This window comes from Oncorhynchus gorbuscha, linkage group LG26, assembly GCF_021184085.1.
Source record: "Oncorhynchus gorbuscha isolate QuinsamMale2020 ecotype Even-year linkage group LG26, OgorEven_v1.0, whole genome shotgun sequence".
Classification (NCBI taxonomy): Eukaryota; Metazoa; Chordata; class Actinopteri; order Salmoniformes; family Salmonidae; genus Oncorhynchus; species Oncorhynchus gorbuscha.
The window spans coordinates 38,683,455-38,703,798 of NC_060198.1; the positions used below are offsets into that span (position 1 = coordinate 38,683,455).

Sequence of the window (20,344 nt, forward strand, 5' to 3'; positions counted from 1 at the left end):
AGGGATCCACGGACCCTAACATACGGAGAGATTTGCACCCTCACCCAGTAGCCGTGACCCTCTGAGCATAGCCCTTGGGAGGATAAATCTGAATGCGACAAGCCGGCCACTCAAAATCTTTCACAATCCAGAGTGCCAGTGCCCCACATACATGCCCATTGTTTGGAGAAACAGACAACGTGTTTTTTGGAGAAGTGGTGTAACCTACACAGATCATTCCTTAAATGCTCTGTATGCTTCATTGCAGGACATTGCAGGAAGATCTCCAAACGTCCAGTTGACTGCTATCTCGCCTGTCACACAGGCCTCGACAGATGTTATACTTCTCTTTCTAACCCGCTTTACCGTCCGCCCTATGCCTGCAAAACGAATAAGCGGGCTGTACTCACTGGCAGCCAACCCCTTTTTTGGGGGGCACCTCCCTGCAGAGGCCCCCTACATTGTTAACGGCTATATTGAGATAGTGTAGGCTATTGTATTGGAAAATATAATAGCAAGGTTACAGCCCAGAAGGTCTCATTCCACCAGAGATATGACTACCTCTTGGGCACTGGTCTAAGGCATCTCCTTAGGGGAGATTTGCACTATAGAGTGTTGGGCCACCCCTCATATGTTTGTGGTCTTCACCGACTGGATGCCACTGCACCTTCGTGAGGCATACTCCCTCAGTGTCGTAGCCTCTGAGGGGTGATGCTGTTGGAGCTACCCTGGCTTCAGAGAGCATGTCTGTGTTAGTTGTCCATATCCCATAAGTGAGAGGTTCTATGAGAATATGAGTGAGATGTGTCACCGCTTTTCCCTGTTCGCAAGAGTGCAAGGACTAGAGGCATGGTTGAAAATGACCAGTTGGCTGGCGAATGGCTCCCTTTATTGGGGGAGAGGGGCTCACCTCATTCGCCATTCCACCAGTTTGTCTTCAACAGAGGCTGTGTGATTGGATAATTCGAGCCTGTGACCCGCCCCTTCGGCATATCCCGTAAGTGACACGTCACTGGTAATTCCCATAGAACCGGGGTTACACAATGTGATGAGGATTCTGAAGTTAGTATGTTTCCCTAGGCTAAAGTGTGGAATGAACATCATCTTTCTCTCCTGCCAGGTTGAATCTTCGTGAGCTTGGCCCACTCGCAGTTCACATGCGTTGGTTTGTATGGCTAATGGCTGCGGCAGGAACGATATACGTCTTCAACTACCACGAAAAGTCAGTATAATAATCTTTCTGCATTTTTAATTGTGCCTTTTTTGCAATGTAAATATATATTATTTTTTTCAACTAAATCTTCAGTGGAGTAATTGGATATGTACAGACTACGGTCTCAAAGAATCCTATAACAATGAAGCTGATGAACAGGGCCATTGTTATATCTGATAAACATCATCACTTTTGTTCTCAGATTTGTAGTTGTTCTGGTGATAAAGTAGGTATTTTCTATATTGGAATATTCTGTGTTTTTTGTTCTAGGTATAAAGTTGTTGAGCTCGCCTTCTATTTGACTATGGGTTTTTTCCCTGCGTTGGTTGTGACATCAATGGTAACGTACTCAGTTTTACATATTGACTTTCTGCTGTAATCTCCTTACTCAGTCACCACCCACTCACAGCGGTAGTGGCAGTGCTGCTTACATCTGCTGCTTACTGTTTGCTTTGACACTCTGTTTCAAGCTCTCTGGCAGACGCATTAAACAAGCATTTCTATGATCTGTGGTTAACAAAATAAGGTCCTAAAAATGCTTCTCTGTGACATCACAGGGTAGGATTAAAAGGGAAAAACTGATTTTCAAAACCTTGTGTTTCTTGCCCAAGGGAGGGTATTTTCTTGCTCCCCACGTCTCCATCAATCTCATAGTGTTTGAAAATCACTGTTTTTAAAATGGTTTAACTTTCGATGTATAAAACGTAGAAATGGGCCGTTGACACTGGAGTTGTGAAAATGAGGTTGGAGTTGTTCTAAGGTGCTCTATCATTTTGCATCTTTGTAATGCCTACCGTCATCTGGTGTTCTTGCAAAAACATCATGTTAATGTGTGTATTAGGGACTTACTATACATTATCAGTAGCATCCATCACCAAGTCGTAGTGATCACAGCCTCCATCACCACCCTTCACTTGTGTACCACTATATCCCTCAAACTCAACTCTGGACCTTGAAGCCAGTCCCACTGCATTTTTTCATTATTCCCCTCTAATCAGGGTCTGATTTAGACCTGGGACACCAGCTGTGTGCAATTAATTATTAGGTAGGACAGAAAACCAGCAGACTCCAGACCTCGTAGGCCTGCGCTATATGATCAGCAGAATATCTGTTGTTCAGCTTCCTATGCCCCCCTGTGGCCTTCTTGTGGTAGGTCTCTCAGACCCCGAAGGTTTTTAGGGTTTGTATATGCTGAACCTTGGAGAATAATATTCTAGTCCTTTACATGAGATTTCTCCCCCAAATTTTCCACAGAACAACACTGATGGACTGTACGAGTTGGCCTGTGGGGGACTCATCTATTGCCTGGGCGTGATCTTCTTCAAGTCGGACGGGGTCATCCCGTTTGCCCATGCCATCTGGCACGTGTTTGTGGCGCTGGCTGCAGCCGTGCACTACTACGCTATCTGGAAGTACCTCTACAGGAGTCCCCCTGCTAATACTATTCGGGACGCCTGACCCCCACCGCATCAAGTAGGCTAACTGAAAACACATTGCCCTCCAGTGCCTCTCGACATCGGCACCAGCAAATAAAGACTCCCACAACTGCCCACCGAGGATGCAACCACAGCCGGAAAGTTTACGAAAATGACCATGCATTGTTTACTGTTTCCAGGTAGGGAACAGTTTTTCTGTACACACATTGAACAAAGGTTATTTGTAATTCTGTTTTTGTACAACTGTTATTCAGTTGGAACCCCCAAAACAACTAAAATGATCAACTTTTGACTTCCATTTGGGAATTGTTCTCATCTTCTACACATAATGATACGTTGGGCTGAGTTGATATCAGTGCTTTGTATCACTTCACATTCCATACTTAGTATCATCTGTCATTTGTAGGGATTTTGTCAGTCATCTTATTGATTGGAATGCAGTTGGGAAGGACATTCAATAGAGTTGGGCTTTTCACTCTGAGGTAAATGTGCACGGTACACATTGGACACACAATGTCTGAATCAGTATTTATCAGTATCTAAGTGCAGTCTTGTTTTTCAGAAGCACTTTTGTATGATAAGAACCACAAAGAACCATTGGATATGATGTTTAATAAGTACTCTGATTTGTGTAATTGTATTCTTTCCCACAAATATGGAGCCTTCAGAAGGTGAGTATTTGAGTTGGTGTAGCTTTTAAAAAGGGTCTCTGTGATTGGACTGAACTTCCAGAAAGATACAATATCTACAGTACATCTGAGATGTCCTGTACTTCTGCACATATCACTGCTGCCACTTTAATGGTATAGTAGATAGTTCCATTATATCACACACTTCCTGATTTAAAAACTCTCCTAAATTACCCTTCTGTTCTTTGTATTAATTTGAACCTGTTATGTGTTTTTGGATCTTCAATGGTACTCCATTCCCTACCTTTTCTTTTGAGGAGTATTTGCCATTTCAGTTGAGAAACTATGAAGACCAGTACCATTATACTATGAAGTTGAATTGATTGAGAAACGTGTCATGTACAACCAACCCTATAATGATTTTTAATGGTTGGTAGATTTATCCATTTTTAGCTTTCTCACTTGTTTCTCAAATTGCCAGAGACAGTTTTTGGAACAGGTGTTCACAAATGTTCCTTGTGTAAAACACTGTACAGCCCTTGGTGAGCCTTTTGTTTTCCCCTCCCTGACATTTTGTGAGCTATGCTAAGTGGAGAAATCAGATGATTTCTGTTATGGATTGTAGCCATTCTGAAATGTCTTGCTCCCTTTACCACAATGTTTTGTAATATTTGTATATTCTGTTTTGGCACATGATCCTGTACTGGCCTTTTTAGGGAAAACATCTGCTTCTTATTAACTCTCTACTTTATCCATTGGGTGTATTGGTGCTGTACATATAGAAAACAATGTTCACTCTGTAAGAAATAGGTTACTAATGTGTTGATGAAAAATAAATGCCCTCAACATCGTTCCTTTCTTCTCAGTTTGTCCATGTCTTGTAAATGTGTACTAGATCTATAGGTTGAAACTATAGCTGACCTCTGGGGGCTTGTCACAGCACTTCATACAGACAGAAAACACATTTCTCCATTGTTCTGTGTAGGAAACCAAACCTTCATTAAAGGAGTTGCATTTCCCCTTAGCTCATTTCCTCCATGGACAGAATGGGAGCCAGACAGAGTCTCCGCAAGAGACCTACCAATCACTGACCTTGATGCTTGAGACAGCTGCTGGGCCTGGGAGCTTTTTGATCAATCAGACTGGCAGGTGGATGAGGAAAACACACAAGCCACTGAAATGTTGATTCCAGCGGTTTCATTCATTCCTGAACATACCACAACTGACCTTAACCCAGCCAACTGTAAAGGTTTTTTACTCCTTAGAAATACTGGTTATGTGACATTACTTTCCTAAATGTATGCTAAACATTAGGAACAACTTCCTAATATTGAGTTGCACCCTTTTGACCTCAGAACAGCCTCAATTTGCTGGGGCATGGCCTCTACAAGGTGTTGAATGCTTCCCACAGGGATGTTGGCCCATGTTGACACCAAAGCTTTCCACAGGGATGTTGGCCCATGTTGACACCAAAGCTTTCAATAGGGATGTTGGCCCATGTTGACACCAAAGCTTTCCACAGGGATGTTGGCCCATGTTGACACCAAAGCTTTCCACAGGGATGTTGGCCCATGTTGACACCAAAGCTTCCCACAGGGATGTTGGCCCATGTTGACACCAAAGCTTTCCACAGGGATGTTGGCCCATGTTGACACCAAAGCTTTCCACAGGGATGTTGGCCCATGTTGACACCAAAGCTTTCCACAGGGATGCTGGGCCATGTTGACACCAAAGCTTCCCACAGTTGTCCAGTTGGTTGGATGTCCTTTGGGTGGTGGACCATTCTTGAAACACACAGCAAACTGTTGAGCGTGAAAAATCCAAAAACGTTGCGCCCGGCACCGACTACCATACCTCCTTCAAAGGACCTTAAATCCTTTGTCTTGCCCATTCACCCTCTGAACAGCACAAGATACACAATCCATGTCTATTGTCTCAAGGCTTAAACATCCTTATCTAACCTGTCGCCTCTCCATCTACACTGATTGAAGTGGATTTTAAAAAGTGACAAATAAGAGCTCATAGCATTCACCTGGTCAGTCTATGTCATGGAAAGAGCAGGTGTTCGATCCCTGAATGCTGATTGGCTGAATGCCATGGTATACCATGGGTATGACTAAAAATTACTATTTACTGGTCTAATTATGTTGGTAACCAGTTTATAATAAGGCACCTCTGGGGCTTGTGGTACATGGCCAATATACTACAGCTAAGGTCTGTTCTTAAGCACGACACAACACCGCCTCAGGCCTTATTGCTTAAGTACTTTAATAGACTCAGTGTATATAGTAAACCGTTTGAAAATGTTTGACACTAGCAGAAATAACAAGTGTGACACTCATCAAAAGAAACAGAAAATACTTTATTAGACACTATGAATTACAGATCGGGAGGCCAAGGACTGAATATCATATGTTATGCATTCATTCCATGACAGACAAGACAGAATACTCCTTTCATTGTGTATCTATGTACCCTCTGTGAAACAGTCCATTGGTGTTGCCATTAATACAATGGTAATTAGTTAATTGTGTTTTAAATAAGTAGAAAGAAAATTGTAAATATATAGAACATTTGCTGCATTAGATCTGAACCTATTCAAGTGGTGATAATGACAATACGTCGCTGAGAGACTGAGGAACAGCCAGTGTATTCAAGGCACTGGAATAGACTCAGAATTATGGTTACTTTTTTCCATTCATGGGTGAGGTAGTGAAGTCACTCTACAGGGAGGTATGTGGGCAATGTGTGGACTGGTAATGGCTTTATCCTATTCTTTCATATGGTACGGCCATGGTACAGAATAGCATGGACACACAGATAACAAAACCCATATCTGTACAGATGGGCTATAGAAATGTGAATAAGGAAAACCGTCTTCAGCCATTTCTCTACAGCCAAAACATAGCTCTACTCTCACCTTGGCTGGACCATGATCTGCAACAGGTAAGGAACACTACACTGTATTTGGTCAACTGTGAAAGTATTATAGCAGAATTTGAGAGATTTCAGTAAGCTATGCAGTGTCATTGAGAGTAATATCACTCAGGCAGTGGGCTTACTAGAACTGCGAAGGTCTAACAAGCAGACAAACAGCAGCTACAGTAACCTGAAATTGTCCTCCCCTTCATTGTAACATCGTTCTAACTAGTGAGCATAGAGATGGCTCCAAATATTAGTCATATTAGTTTATATCAGAATATGACTAAAGGTAAAACTTTTCAGTTTTACTATCAAAGGACTCCGGTGACATATTTTGGTCATCTCTGACTGAAGGGACCCATAACAGGAGTCTAATTGAGACACCTAGTGGTGACATCGGGGACAATCAATAGCAAACAAGTGTTGGCATCTCCTTTGCAATAGTGAGTCTCTACAGAAACCCATTAAAGATCATTTCATACATTCCGTCCTCCATACTCACAACTTTATTTCATGTGAACGTTGGCGAGACTCGAGCTTAAAGCACTACGATTCCATGACACAAGGAACTAAAGGTTACTGATGGCTAAATCTATAGTATATAACCAGGATACAGGAGTGTCTTTGAATAATGCCCAACACGATCCGTTACTGCAGCTGGATTTGGAGGAATCTCTGTAAAACTACCACATTATTATGGTTAAGATATCAAAACACTACTATATTGGTTCTTTGAGTAATGTATTTGTATTCTTTAATATAATAATAATAATATTTCTGGATTCTGTGCCTTTAAAATACATAGCCAGTAATGTATAGGAAAAATACTGTACAAAAAACCCCATATAGAATAGCTTTATATAAACATCTCTTATAACCAATGTATCATCTCTGTACTGAATCTTTTGGTTTGTAGTAAACTAATTGTTTGGGATAACCACAGTACTGGACAACACCATTCTACTTTTTTCCCCCAACATCTTTTACATTCATACAGCCATCTTACAGAGGAAGGCAAACGCATATCTACAAAAATACAGATATCTCTATTGATTATTAAAAGAACCACTCTTGTTAATCATGCTAAATAAAAAGGAAATAATTCAACCACTTTGCGATTAGCTTGAGGTTTGTGTTCTGAGAAATCATGCTGAAATATTCAAATAAAAACGATGAGATGATAATAATAAGAACAACAATATCAACGACACAAATAGAAGTCATAATAATAACAATTCAATATTCCAAAAAAATGAATCTGTCCTTAACAGAAAAGATACATAAATATCAGGCAGATTAGACTGAGGAACATTGCACCAGGGCAGATTGTGACACATGTTAGAAGATTGGTGCAGAGAGGGTTAGCGGAGTTGTGGAACAGGCTGCAGCAGAGAGACCACTGAGCACAGGGTGGGAAATCTGGCCACCATCACCATGCTAGCTAGCGCAACTCCCAACAGAAAATGACCGTGCCGTGCAACGCGAGACAAGTGGGTTGTGGGTTCTAATGGAGACCAAGAGGTGCTCTGATTGGGGAAATCAGTGTGGGAGGAAAAACTTGGTAGCATGAATTAATGTAGATTTGTAAAAGATTATTGCTCAATGTGTGATAGAAAAGAATCGCTGGTTTTTCTTTTCAACTGTACAGTTATACTGAGGTTTGAGAGAGAGGTTAAGTGCTAACAAAGAAAATATTAAAATCACAAGAGTAGCTTATAGTCCTGATGTGATGAACTGATGTTACAGCGCCGCAATAGAACAAAAATGGACACGAAAATGTATAATATTCACGGACGTACAATAACAAAACAAATTGCAATACGAATGTACGGTACAAACCGTTTGAGAAAGGATGCTACAGGAAGGTACAGGACATAACAACAGACAGGAACAGGGTCTTAGGTAGGAGGAGAATCCCTCTGAAAACAGCACTGGAAGAACATAAGGATGGGGAGGGAGATACATTACAACAGCTCTCAGTCCTGATCACACGTATAAAACAGGTGAGAAAGGGGGAAAACAAACAGCATGGCATCATTTACAAAATGAACAGAGGAAAGAGGGGACAGGGTAGGAATCCGGAGAGTAGGTTGTTGGCTCATTAACACTCAAAGTGCCTTGTGGTACTTGAAAGAGGAAAGTGTGTATACATACATACATACATACATACATACATACATACATACATACATACATACATACATACATACATACATACATACATACATACATACATACATACATACATACATACATACATACATACATACATACATACATACATACATACATGTTTGTACATGAAGGAGGAGTGAGAAAACAAAAGGAACAAACAAACGGATGCCAGTGACAGAATTCAAAATGATAGAATCCTATAGGATTATCATGTACAGGGGTGAGGTGTTGGTGTGTGTGTGGGGGCCCAGTGCCACCAAAAGGGAGGCACATTGTCCTTTAAACTCTTGGGTCAGGGGGTGAGAGGGAAGGGTGTGGACGTTGGTTTGGGGAGGTTCACAGGGGCCCATGCCGAGCCTCGTATTTGGCCACAATGTTCTTGGTGCGACCCAGTTCCTTCCTCAAGTCGGCCACCTCTGAGCGAAGTGCACCGTTCTCCTTCTCTAGGAAGCCAGCCCGGATGGCAATTTGGTTCTCCTTCAGGCGCCTGGCATCTCGTGACCTTTTGGCTGCTACGTTGTTCTTTCTGCGTCTGGCCCAGTACTTGTCATCCTGGAAAGTGAGGTGAAACACACTGTTGTGATTCATATTTTTTTTCACACTACCTGTGGTATTGTAAAATTATAAGTGATTCACCTGAGTAATAAACCATATTCCAAATGTGACCTATTATTTATGTCATCTCGCATCTCATTTTCACTTATTACATTTCCATAATGTTGTTTAAAACTGCCTGACACATTTAACCTCCTTTGCACCCTGCAGGAAGCCATCTTACCTCAACAAACAAAATAGTACATGTGATACTCCTCCTCCAACAACATCGTATGACCCGGGTTAAGGGTGAATGACCACGGCTAAACCTGTCAATCTAAATCCTGGCCAAGTTTACCTCCTCCCTATCAATACTGAAAAAGCTGCCGGTTTGGGTTTGCGCCAACGCTCCTCCTTATATTGTGGTTTAAAATAATTCTGGTTATTTAGGTGGAATAAGTCCACTTGCTGCTTACATAACATAAGAAAACATGGTGCTTAAAGTTTTTGGCCAAACAAGTGGCCAACCTTCCACATAAGTAGGCTCCAGGTAGGTTACCTTGAGATCTTCGGGGATGAAGATCTTGCGTGCCTTTTTGATCATGGGCTGTGGTTTGAGCTCCTCTGGGGCGAACTTGCGTTTCCGGGGGTCAAACATCTCCTGTCCGGGTACGCTGGACAGAGCCAGGTCTGCAGGGTCGGGCTCGTAGCCCACTGGAACTTGAATAGACTCTGGATCGATGGGGCTGGGGGTGTTCCTGGCAGCTGAGGGCAGCACTGCAGGAGAAAGGCAAAGGAAAACAGGTTAGAGGGTCTGCTGAATTACATCTGGGCACTGTTTAGAAGAGACTGTACTCTCTGAAAGAGCAGGCTTTGAGGTGCAATGGTCCTTGAGAAAGTAATGGTTTGAAATTAGGCCTTATTAGACCTCAACTAGTTTCCTTAAAATGAAGGTTCTAGAATCTGCCATTAAATGTAATATAAAAAGCTATGACAAATGTGTCAGTCATTAGTACCCCATACTACTACCCCATGCCAGGGGTACTTTTGAGTTCTCTAGAAAGCCCCCTTTAAAAAGTCCCTAGGAGGGCACTTAGGGGAAACTAACACACGTGTGTCTATTTACATCATAGTATTCTGCCATTCTCTTCTTTAATATGGTTGTGCTTTACAAAGCTGATCCTCTAGAACAGGGGTGTTAAACATACAGCCAGCCCGGTTCAATGCGGCCTACGGGTGGTTTGAGTTTTTTTTTTAAATCTCTCATTTGTTTTTCAACAGGACAATGACACCTCCTTGCTGTGTAAGGGCTATTTGACCAAGAAGGAGAGTGATGGAATGCTGCGTCAGATGAACTGGCCTCCACAAATCATCTTAATTCAACCCAAATTGAGATGGTTTGGGATGAGTTGGACTACAGAGTGAAGGAAAAGCAGCCAACAAGTGTTCAACATATGTGAGAACTTCTTCAAGACTGTTGGAAAAGCATTCCAGGGGAAGCTGGTTGAGAGAATGCCAAGTGTGTGCAAAGCTTTCATCAAGGCAGAGGGTGGCTACTTCGAAGAATCTCAAATATATTTAGGATTTGTTTAACACTTTTTGGTTACTACATGATTCCGTTTGTTATTTCATAGTTGATATCTTCACTATTGTTCTACAATGTAGAACAATAGTAAAAATAAAGACAAACCCTGGAAGGAGTAGGTGTGTCCAAACTTGACTGGTAGTGTATGCATGCATACACTTTAAAATGTCTAAAACCAAATTGAAAATGTGTAGAAATGATAATGGACCTACATTCATGTAGTTTCTTGACTGTGTCCAGCTCGCTAATAATCACCTAAAATGAAAGCTAGACAGTCAGGGAGCATCGGAAATTCAGAAAACTACAAGACTATTTTTTGCTCATTTTGACAGCAAGGAAATGTGAACAATTTTTTGTGCGGCCCTCGGGACCTCGTTGACGACCGTATGTGGCCCCGGGGCCTTGTTGACGACCGTATGCGGCCCCCGGGGAAAAATTTGTTTGACAACCCCTGCTCAAAAATCAATACCAGCCTTGCAAGTGAAGATGGACTCTATTCTTATGTCCATCTTATTCTATACATGCTCATCAAGTCAATGACTATTTCAGCTAAATAATTCTACAACTGGCCTTGCCCACAGGGAAGCAAAACAACTGTGGTTGCACCTTTTAACCAACAGGTGGAGCACAGAGAACACAAACACACAGATTTACCGACACACAGACAGACAGACACTCTCACAAACACAGAAGATATGTTATTTAAGCTTTTCTGGGAACCCTGTTATCAGTGCCTCTAGTCAGCTGAGCTCAGGCAGACAACATTTTGTCTGTAAATTGACTGAAGGCAACCTCCTCCTCAGCATGTGCCTCTGCAATCTCTCTGTGGATGTTACGTAACACCTAATAGATTTCTATTGCACAGAGCAGCAGGTCAGCAGTTGACCCGGTTTCACATTCTACCCTTCATCATTCAGTGGATTAGCAAGCAGAACTGAACAACTTCATTGGATGGCTTCATCAAATCAGCTGTAATTTGATTGGTGTCTGGCGGTGAGCATCTTATGACAGTAAGCTAATAGAGCCCAATGTCAGTGTATTTACTTGAGATTCATCCACTTAAACAGCTTGACAATTACAATGACTCACAATCGAAGGACTGTAGTCGTTTGTAGTTGGTTTGAAAACTTAATGAGGAATGAAAGAAATACAAATTCTTCCCGCGGACGGTGAAAACACTTCACTCAAACAGAATTCAAAGGCCGACATTTTAGGTCACTTCCTACGTCATGACCCAGCTCCTCTGTGCTTTAAGCTGGCTACGGCCTTAAGCCTTCTGACCTTTGGTCACAGCAGCATTTATAGCTCCAGCCAGTCCTGGTTGAGATTCAAGCAGAGGCCAACATACAGGTCTGACCTGCTTGTGCGTTATGCAGAAGGAAGTAAGACAGCTACTCCAACCCTTTCAGAAGAGAAAACAAATATGGATGAATATGTATGCCCTCACTACTATAAGTCGCTCTGGAGATGAGCTTCTGCTAAATTACTAAAATGTATACACACAAGCGTGACAACTACACTCTAGCGTTACCAGTGAATCACTGCATCAGTAGTCACCGACACATTAAGCTAAAATGGCTGGCCATCCAAAGTGGTACTTCAGCAGGGGTCCAAAATCAATGCCTCATTTTAGTGAATTGTCAACAAACACGTTGGCTGCATGTTCGTCCCCAACAAAGACAGGCCACTGACTTAACACTGTCAGCTTAGTGCCAAGCTACTTACAAGGGCTAAATCAGACGCTGTCCAAAACAATCTGTCAAAAGTATATCACCTGTATAAATAACAAGCACTGTGGCCCAAACATCTTATCACTTTAACCATTAATTCTGACCAGATTACTGGAGTAAAAATACAGTGACATGCTTTACTGGCTAAGAGTGGCCTGGTGAAAAGCCTGGCTGATAGTGCCCTATAGTATTTGGCTGTGACCTCTCCTCTATGAACCTCCAATAGGAAGAGACAACACACACCCGTCTGACAACATGTGTCAAACGTCCACCAAACATAGATAGAAGGTAAGAGCTCTGTGTCTTGTTCCTTCTCCTGTAGGTAAATGCTCAGATTTGCATTGTGTGGGTGGGTAGTAGAACCAGTGCAGATGGGATGGAGGGCTAAGATGGCTCTGACCTGACTCTCACTTGCATGTTCTTCCTCTGACTGCTGGACAGTCAGGAAAGAAACTCAAACCCTCTTAAAACTGGTTTGATTTTCATTAACATGTTAAGCTTGACCCCTAAGGAATGACAACATCGAGTCTGTCCCCTTTCCAACCAATCTTCAAAATGAAGTGTGAGCTAGTCGGGGATTCCTATTATTGTGTTAAGTGTTTACTGTATATGAATGTGATGCTAAACAACATGGAGTCAACAGAACTAACCACACCTCCCCTTTATCTGTTTACTATAGAGAGAGGATTTCCATAGGTACCACACACCTTATCAGACAGTCACTTCCATGGCACACAAGTTTAGACCTAACCTTTGACCTCGTCTACGTTCCACTTCCCTTTTGGCCCCTGCCAATAATACAATGTGTGCCCCTTATTGAACCAGCAGTGGGACCCGCCCATCGCTAACTCCACTGGATATCTGCTGTGATAACAAAGCTATCTCAGGCTGCATTGTGCTTGCATGCAATATGGAATTGGGAGGTTGGTGGGGCGGGCTAGGCTGGAGGTGTAAGTGATAGCAGTATAGCCTTGACCATGTGATCTCATCAGGGTTCAACATGTGCCTCTGCTATGGCTCTGACTGGGATCTGTCTGGTGAGGGACAATTAAAAAGGAGGAGGAGATGCTCATGCCATGACAGTGAGGAAATAAATACTGAGAGGAACATTGTGGTCACTGTACATACACTGACGAAGGACATACATTTGGCTGTGTTTGGCATGAGTAATAATGTCATCATTAGAAACAAACTATTACACTTCTGTCTGCGAATACTTTCAAGGGACAGGCTAAATCATCTTAAAATATGTCAAACAGAATGTCATACATCAGAAGAAGTTGTGAATGTTTTGTCCATGGCAATTGTGAGGCTATTTTTGGAATGGATGGGAATTTAGGGCATTTGCAATTCCTTCAAATGTGATTGCAAATCACAGTAAAAGCATGCTGGGTGGATCAGAGTAATAGTGGGGGGGGGGGGGATTGATACAGTAGAGTATCGTAATATTAATACTATTTATGACAACATATACATTTTATGACTCCAAGTATCAATTCTCAACAACAATCCATTTGTATATTTTCTGCTAGGTAGTTGACGTTAGCTGGCGCTAGTCGGCTGTACCTGTGCCAAAACGTTGGTATTTCTCCTTCTATAGCTTTGGCCTCAATCTTCTATTAAATGGTGAGCCAACATGTTTTCAGCACATTTGTTTCCATGACGGATCAAAACTCATTTTTATCATAGGTCTCTCGTGTCCCCCTGCAGCAGACATAGTGAGCAACATGTCATGAACATCGAATCACAGACATCACCGTATCAAATCAGAATACATATAGAATCGCAATAAATATCGTATTGGCACCTAAGTATCGCGATAATATCGTATCCTGAGGAGCCCTGGTAATTCCCAGCACTACCATTTAAGTGGTAACTCATATGAATTCAAGTCCACTACACAGGCCAGTTTCACTAGATCCCCATCACTGTTCACGTCTGGACATGGTAGATCATTAATGACTAAGATGAAAAACCTTTGGACATACATAGGTCTATTGGAATAAAAAGGCAGCAGAATGTGTTTTGTGTGAGAGTTCAACTTCTATTTAATCTGAGGATGTTTACTGATAATGATGTCAACTCATATCCATAAAACCTCAAGAAGTATGGGACAAATAATATAGGTCCCACCGAGCAGAGACATGGTAAACATGAGCTTCTGTTATACACTGGAACATTATAAAAAGGCAGGTTTCCATACAGTGTGGAAGTGATTATAAGGATTGTTTTTGACACACTGTGCTCTACCAACAATGTTAATGAGAAGATATCACACACACCAACCAAAATACATAGCAAAGTTACTATATAACACAAACCAATGGGCACACAGAAATATTCCTGTTGAACATATAACATACTTATAACTGATGTGATAATCAAGTATATGTAAATAAGGTGTTAAATAAAATAGGGTCATAAAGACAACTACCATCCTCATCATTAATTAACTAGTTTCAAACTAAAACAATTACAGGCAATAGAATCACTGTTTTCCCCTCGACGAGAAGATTCAGATAGGATGTCCATTTTTTAGCAACAAAGAATTGGCTAGCACAAACCAGATTACATCTGCCTGCTCCAACAAACACACCAATTACACTGACCCTCTTTATTCACTCCCCCACTTTCAAGAGGCTGAAACCATGACAACTAGCCTTGGGGAAGATGTTTGCCTTGTTGATGCCTGTAAATAAAGGTATGTTTATCCTCATACCTCTAAATAACTGGGTACCAGGAATGTGTGTTTCATTAAGGAGGAACGTTTTACTTGGTTCTGGTTGTCTCTTCAGTAGGCAGCAACAGATACGTCAGGATTCACCTTAGGCAAACAAAGCGAAATAGAGCATCGCGTGCCAAGCAACAAAATGAGCCAAATCTAAATCAATATTGGAATTGCATCAGGTATGTAGTAAACTGTGAATGTTTGTTGACAAAAACTACACAGTTGAGGGATCAAAACTACAACCCACCCAAGTTGTACAACTACTGTCCCTCCAGTTTAACTTTCTAGTACTTGGCACAATGCCACTCAAGCTCCAAAGTCCAGGGCCAGAATTGTAGAAGAAATGTCCTAGCATTCTCAAAGCCCCTGAAGTAGCCTAAATACTGAGAAACCTCTATGTGTGCTTTTGGTCAGAGTGGAATGGGGTATACAGTAAAGGAGAAAGTTCAGTGTTGAGAAGACAACCTGGTTATGATATGCGTGCTGAGTACACCAGGTGGATAAACAGCGTCAGGGGCATATTATTACAAAGCGCAACAACTAAGGCTTTGACCATAGAGATTTGCCCTAATTTGAGAGCTGTAGGTGGGTTGTGTGTGTGCGCGTGTGCGTTTAGTTGACCTTGCAGATGTTAGCCCTCGTTTGAGAGTGTTCCTGTGCTGTGTGTTGTGAGTGATATGGTCTTTTACCTGCTCTGGCTGGGGGGCTCTGGAGACAGTTCTGGGAGACCATGGCTGTATGAACGGAGGTAGTGGCGTGGCTGCTGAGGTCGACCACAGAGGGTATGGGGGGTGCTGGGGAAACCTGCTGGATAGTGGGCTGCCGGGACTGCTGTGGCTGATTTTGGTTATTCTGAGCAGAGTTTGCGGGGATGCCATTCTCTGACAGAAACTCTTCCAGGTCCATGTACTCCAGCTGAAAGTTGTCCTCATCATATGGCAAGGTCTTGTCCCACAGGGTCGGCCCTAGGAAGGCCGACTGTGGAGTATTGGCACCGCCTTCCTCATCCAACTTTTTCTCTTTCGCATTCTTCTCTTTTCCAAAACCTGCAAATATTTGGAGAGAGTCATATCACTGTTAGACCAAAACAGCCAAACAATGCCTTTACAATGTCAAAACGGCTAAGCCAATAAAAGGCTAAGTTTTAATTTTTAAAAAATAAATAAATGTCTACTTGAGCCGTATTTGAATGTTTATATACTTGATGCAAATAGATAAATAACCAAACTAAAGTAAACACCCCCAGTCTCAGGAAATATATTTTAATTTCTCTTCAACCTATTTCCAGAAGTTTTAAAGAGTTTTTCAAATCTATATATATTAATATATTAATAATATTCCCTATCAAGTTGTTGACAAATAAGTACTAAATGGTTTCTAGACTGGCTAGTCTTTGGAATACTAACTATAGTGTATTTACAGTAGATTACAAACTTCCCACAATGTACTACTGTTGGACTTGTTTTTACCCTTTAAATGTATTTTTGTAGTAGTGTTAAGATTTTTGTCAAAGTTGTTGGGAAAGTTGTCAAAATGTCAGTTCTTTTAAAATGTTAGATAGAATGTAGTTGATAAAACAGTGGTTGTTTGATTGGTAGAAGATATTTCTGTTCTGATTTATATAGCAGAGAAGTAGACCAAGATGCCATATCCTCTAAGTTTTTGCCTAAGTTGTTGGGAAAGTGGTCCAACTAGCTGATGTGTCAAAAGTCTAAATGTTTACTTACTGTCTCATGGTAGAAATGTGCTCACCCAGTGCTAGAAATGGTATATTTCTGAAACTTATTTGACAGTTGATTCAACAGCGGGAAGTTAGCTCAACGAATGCAGTGGATAACCATTACTAAAACAGCTGTCACTTTTGATCAGAAGAAGATCATTCTGTTCTGATTACAGATTTGAATGTGTTGTCACGACACCAGAGTTTTGACTTCGATACCAGGTTTAGTATCACGATACCAAAAATGATAACAATTGAAAAAAAATAAAGGGTATTAGCCAAAGTCACAGATTGGTAATTGATACAGATGGATATTTTGCGTCCATTATCATTACATTTGTAAAAATGTTTTAATGTATGCATTAATTAATTAAAAAATAAATGTCACTTTTTTTTTACCAATTTTTTTTACCAATCAAACTTCATAACATTATGGTCATCGTTTATTGGAATGGTAAATCTCTAGTCTATTAATAAACTGGGTAAATCAAGATGTAGCCTAGGTCTATTTACAATACAAGTGAATGCATATTCAATAGGAGTGTGTCCATGCATTGAGTTATTGACCTTGTCTCGGCTGAATACAGATGAAAACCAATCTGTTTCCATTTGGGACTTATTTTAAAGTATGCACGTTCTCTTTAAGACCCATGACGTATATTCACACATACACACACTTTGAAAACATTTATTAACAGTTTCAACATTTCCACATGCTGTTTTTCATTATTCAAGTGTGTTAATTTATGTGCAGCATAAGTGGTGATGCAGCTCTGACTCCCAGTGGTTCCTCCTGACAGGCTTGGGCTAGCAATGAGTAAGTGGAGCAGGCACGGTGCTCTCGCGCTATAAGGGGACATCGGCTACGCTGATAGACAGACTTGGTCCTACCTCAATCCGTAGACGACATGACAGAAGTACCAAATATAACAAAACTGCTGGTACCCAACCGTTTTTCAGGTTCTAGTATAGAAAAAGTTCTGAAGTTTCGGTGTATCGTGAAACACGCGTTTGAATAGCAGAGAAGTAGACCAAGATCTCATACCCTCGAAGTTTTTTTGTCTAAAGAGCTGGGGAGTTCGGCAAAAAAAAACATTTTTTTTTCTTCAGAAAATGCAGTTGATGCGGTTACTAAAAGAGCTGTACCGTTTTATCGCAACAATATATTTTTGTTACAATTTCAGATTTCAATAGCAGAAGTAGAGGAAGATGCCATACACGCCCTAACTTTTTGTCTAACTTGTTGGCAAAGTGTCTATGTAGCTGATTGTTGTCACAAGTTATTGTTCACAGTGCATAGAATGTTGGATGGAATGATGTCACAATGGGACCTTTAGAATGTTGAAATCCCTTTAGAGTAGATGGAAGACAAAACGAAGGGCAAAAAGCCTTATAGTTTATAAAGTGCATCCAAAAGTTGTATTCAAGCACACTGGTTCTGACCACTGCACTTTTTAAACGTTTGAATGATGTTTATAGCTTAAACGGTGTACGAAAAATAGCACTCCAAATAATAATAAGTACTGTATGCCAAAACTTACAGTGGGACGTGTTCTGTCGTAAATCACACGAATTAAAAGTGATAGTTGCTACACTGTATCCTTATCAGTCCGAAGCTGTCATACCAGGAATGTATTTTTGACATTTAATGACAAATTGCAACCATCATGGATCATACTGTACTCCTTCCCGATCTGGCTAGATGTAGTAGTACTAATACATTACACTTAATGCGGAAATCAGCAGTATAAACAATAACAAAGCGAATCCCCGACACTGGTTCGGTAAAAAGCTAAGGGATGGGGCTAGAGAAATGTAACCACCGAAATGCATAGACATTAAGAGTTTGAGTTATGGATACAAGGATTGATTACCATCCATGATATCAAAATTATAGTTTTAACCATGTTAGGGCTATATAGTGTTTGTTTACAAACATTTGATTAAAACAATCTTATATTTGGGGTTCTGGTATGACAGTTGAACTAAGCTCATGAGGCATTTATAAATTCTACTCTTCAAGAATCAATGAATGGATAAGTCCAACAATGGATGTAGCAACGGTGATTGTCCCTTTAATTTACACTTGAATCAACGCCAATTCTTAGTAAACAAAGGTGAGAAACACCGGGCTACTGAAATATTGTAGCCATCCGAGACGTAGTTTTTTTTTCTGTATTGTAATCTTGTTTGCTCACGCGCTGCAACACTGACAGATCATGCTTGAAAGCGAGAACGACAAAACAATCGTCTCACAAATGAATGTAAACTACCACGTAACAAATTATTTGATGTCTGCGTGTTGTTTACCTTCATGATGAAATGGCAGCTTCATTGGATTCTCCAACAGGGATTTCAGTACGCCATTAGTTGGAGTTTGGAAAGATGAGTTTAAAGGAACAGGTCTGGCCATTTTCTCCATTGGTCTGGAGGACGATAGTATAGCGTACAATTGCTGTTATTCCAAAAGAAGACCCGCGTTTGAAAATATGTTAAACAAACACCAAACGTCAATGCTTGACCCAACCTGTAGTTCAGACCGAGAAATTGATATCCGCGCAGAAAATAACAATTACGGGTTTCGTCCAACGACGCTAGTTCGAGAAGGCAGAGAACTAACTGGATGTGAAGCTCAAGATGGTTCACAATCCATTTGTGGACACCTATGTACATGACGTCAAACCTGGCAAATACTTGAATACCGACTCTGCGAATGAGAAGGAGGGACTGACCACTGCTGAATTGGGAACTTTTTTGTTTCACGTTTTTTCCCTATCATTTTTTTCTCAGCCCCTTTCTCCTTGAAAATATATATGGCAATCATGTTAATTGACAGATTACTCCGACATGGCGTACAAAATCGTTGTACTACCCACATCCATTAGCCTTGGTATGTAGTGCTAGATCCATAGATTGAGCCCCCCCATACAGTTCTTTCTCTCCCAGTTAGGCTACACTATTCTGTTATGTACTGTATGTTTGTTCATTCCATGTGTAACTCTGTGTTGTTGTTTGTGTCGCACTGCTTTGCTTTATCTTGGCCAGGTCGCAGTTGTAAATGAGAATTTGTTCTCAACTGGCCACCTGGTTAAATAAAGGTGAAATCAAATAAATGAAACACTGGTGGCAGCACTGGGCTCATTGTGGTGTTCTCTCAGGGCCTTGTAAGCATGTGAAGCTTTGAGTGTGAGGACAGCCGGTGTCCTGGCTAAATTCCCAATCTGGCCCTCAAACCATCACGGTCACCTAATAATCCCCAGTTTACAATTGGCTCATTCATCCCCCTCCTCTCCCCTGTAACTATTCCCCAGGTCGTTGCTGCAAATGAGAACAAGTTCTCAGTCAACTTACCTGGTAAAATAATGGATAAATAAAATTACAATTAAATACAACCCTTCTTTAAAGAGGGGGAATATTGTAATTTAGGCCTACTGCAATGTGGTGTAGTGAGCTTCGTTGGACATATACACAGAGGCCTGTGTTATTAGGTGCTCAGCTCTGTAATAGGATATGGATCAAGCCCCCATCATAGCTCTCTCGCTCCTGTACATTCAATAGATCATTTAAAGCTCGTTTCCACCAAACTGGTAACTATTCAACTCTAATAATTTGTCACACACACACCGCATAGTTGTAGTAAAATGTGTTGTTTTACAGGGTCACCCATAGTAGGGTGGCACCCCTGGAGTAAAT

The 20,344-nt window shown here is 41.2% G+C and overlaps 2 protein-coding genes across 3 annotated transcripts in view; one reads left to right on the plus strand and one right to left on the minus strand.

Moving 5' to 3' along the window:
• Window positions 1–4,110, plus strand: part of LOC124015431 (monocyte to macrophage differentiation factor) — a 25,952-nt gene extending 21,842 nt beyond the window's left edge. For both annotated transcript variants that reach the window (XM_046330613.1, XM_046330614.1), the window contains exons 5-7: window positions 1,100–1,201; window positions 1,463–1,532; window positions 2,447–4,110. In XM_046330613.1, coding sequence (XP_046186569.1) covers window positions 1,100–1,201; window positions 1,463–1,532; window positions 2,447–2,650 — 376 coding nt within the window. In that variant the 3' untranslated portion in view covers window positions 2,651–4,110. The remainder of the gene's footprint in view (window positions 1–1,099; window positions 1,202–1,462; window positions 1,533–2,446) is intronic.
• Window positions 4,111–5,598: 1,488 nt separating this feature from the next.
• LOC124015517 (hepatic leukemia factor-like) lies at window positions 5,599–19,349 on the minus strand. Its single transcript, XM_046330775.1, has 4 exons — window positions 18,962–19,349; window positions 15,621–15,977; window positions 9,448–9,665; window positions 5,599–8,906 (listed from the first exon to the last, which is right to left on the minus strand). Exons 1-4 carry the CDS (start codon window positions 19,071–19,073, stop codon window positions 8,691–8,693), a joined length of 903 nt encoding a protein of 300 aa, XP_046186731.1. The 5' UTR covers window positions 19,074–19,349; the 3' UTR covers window positions 5,599–8,690.
• Window positions 19,350–20,344: the final 995 nt, after the last annotated feature.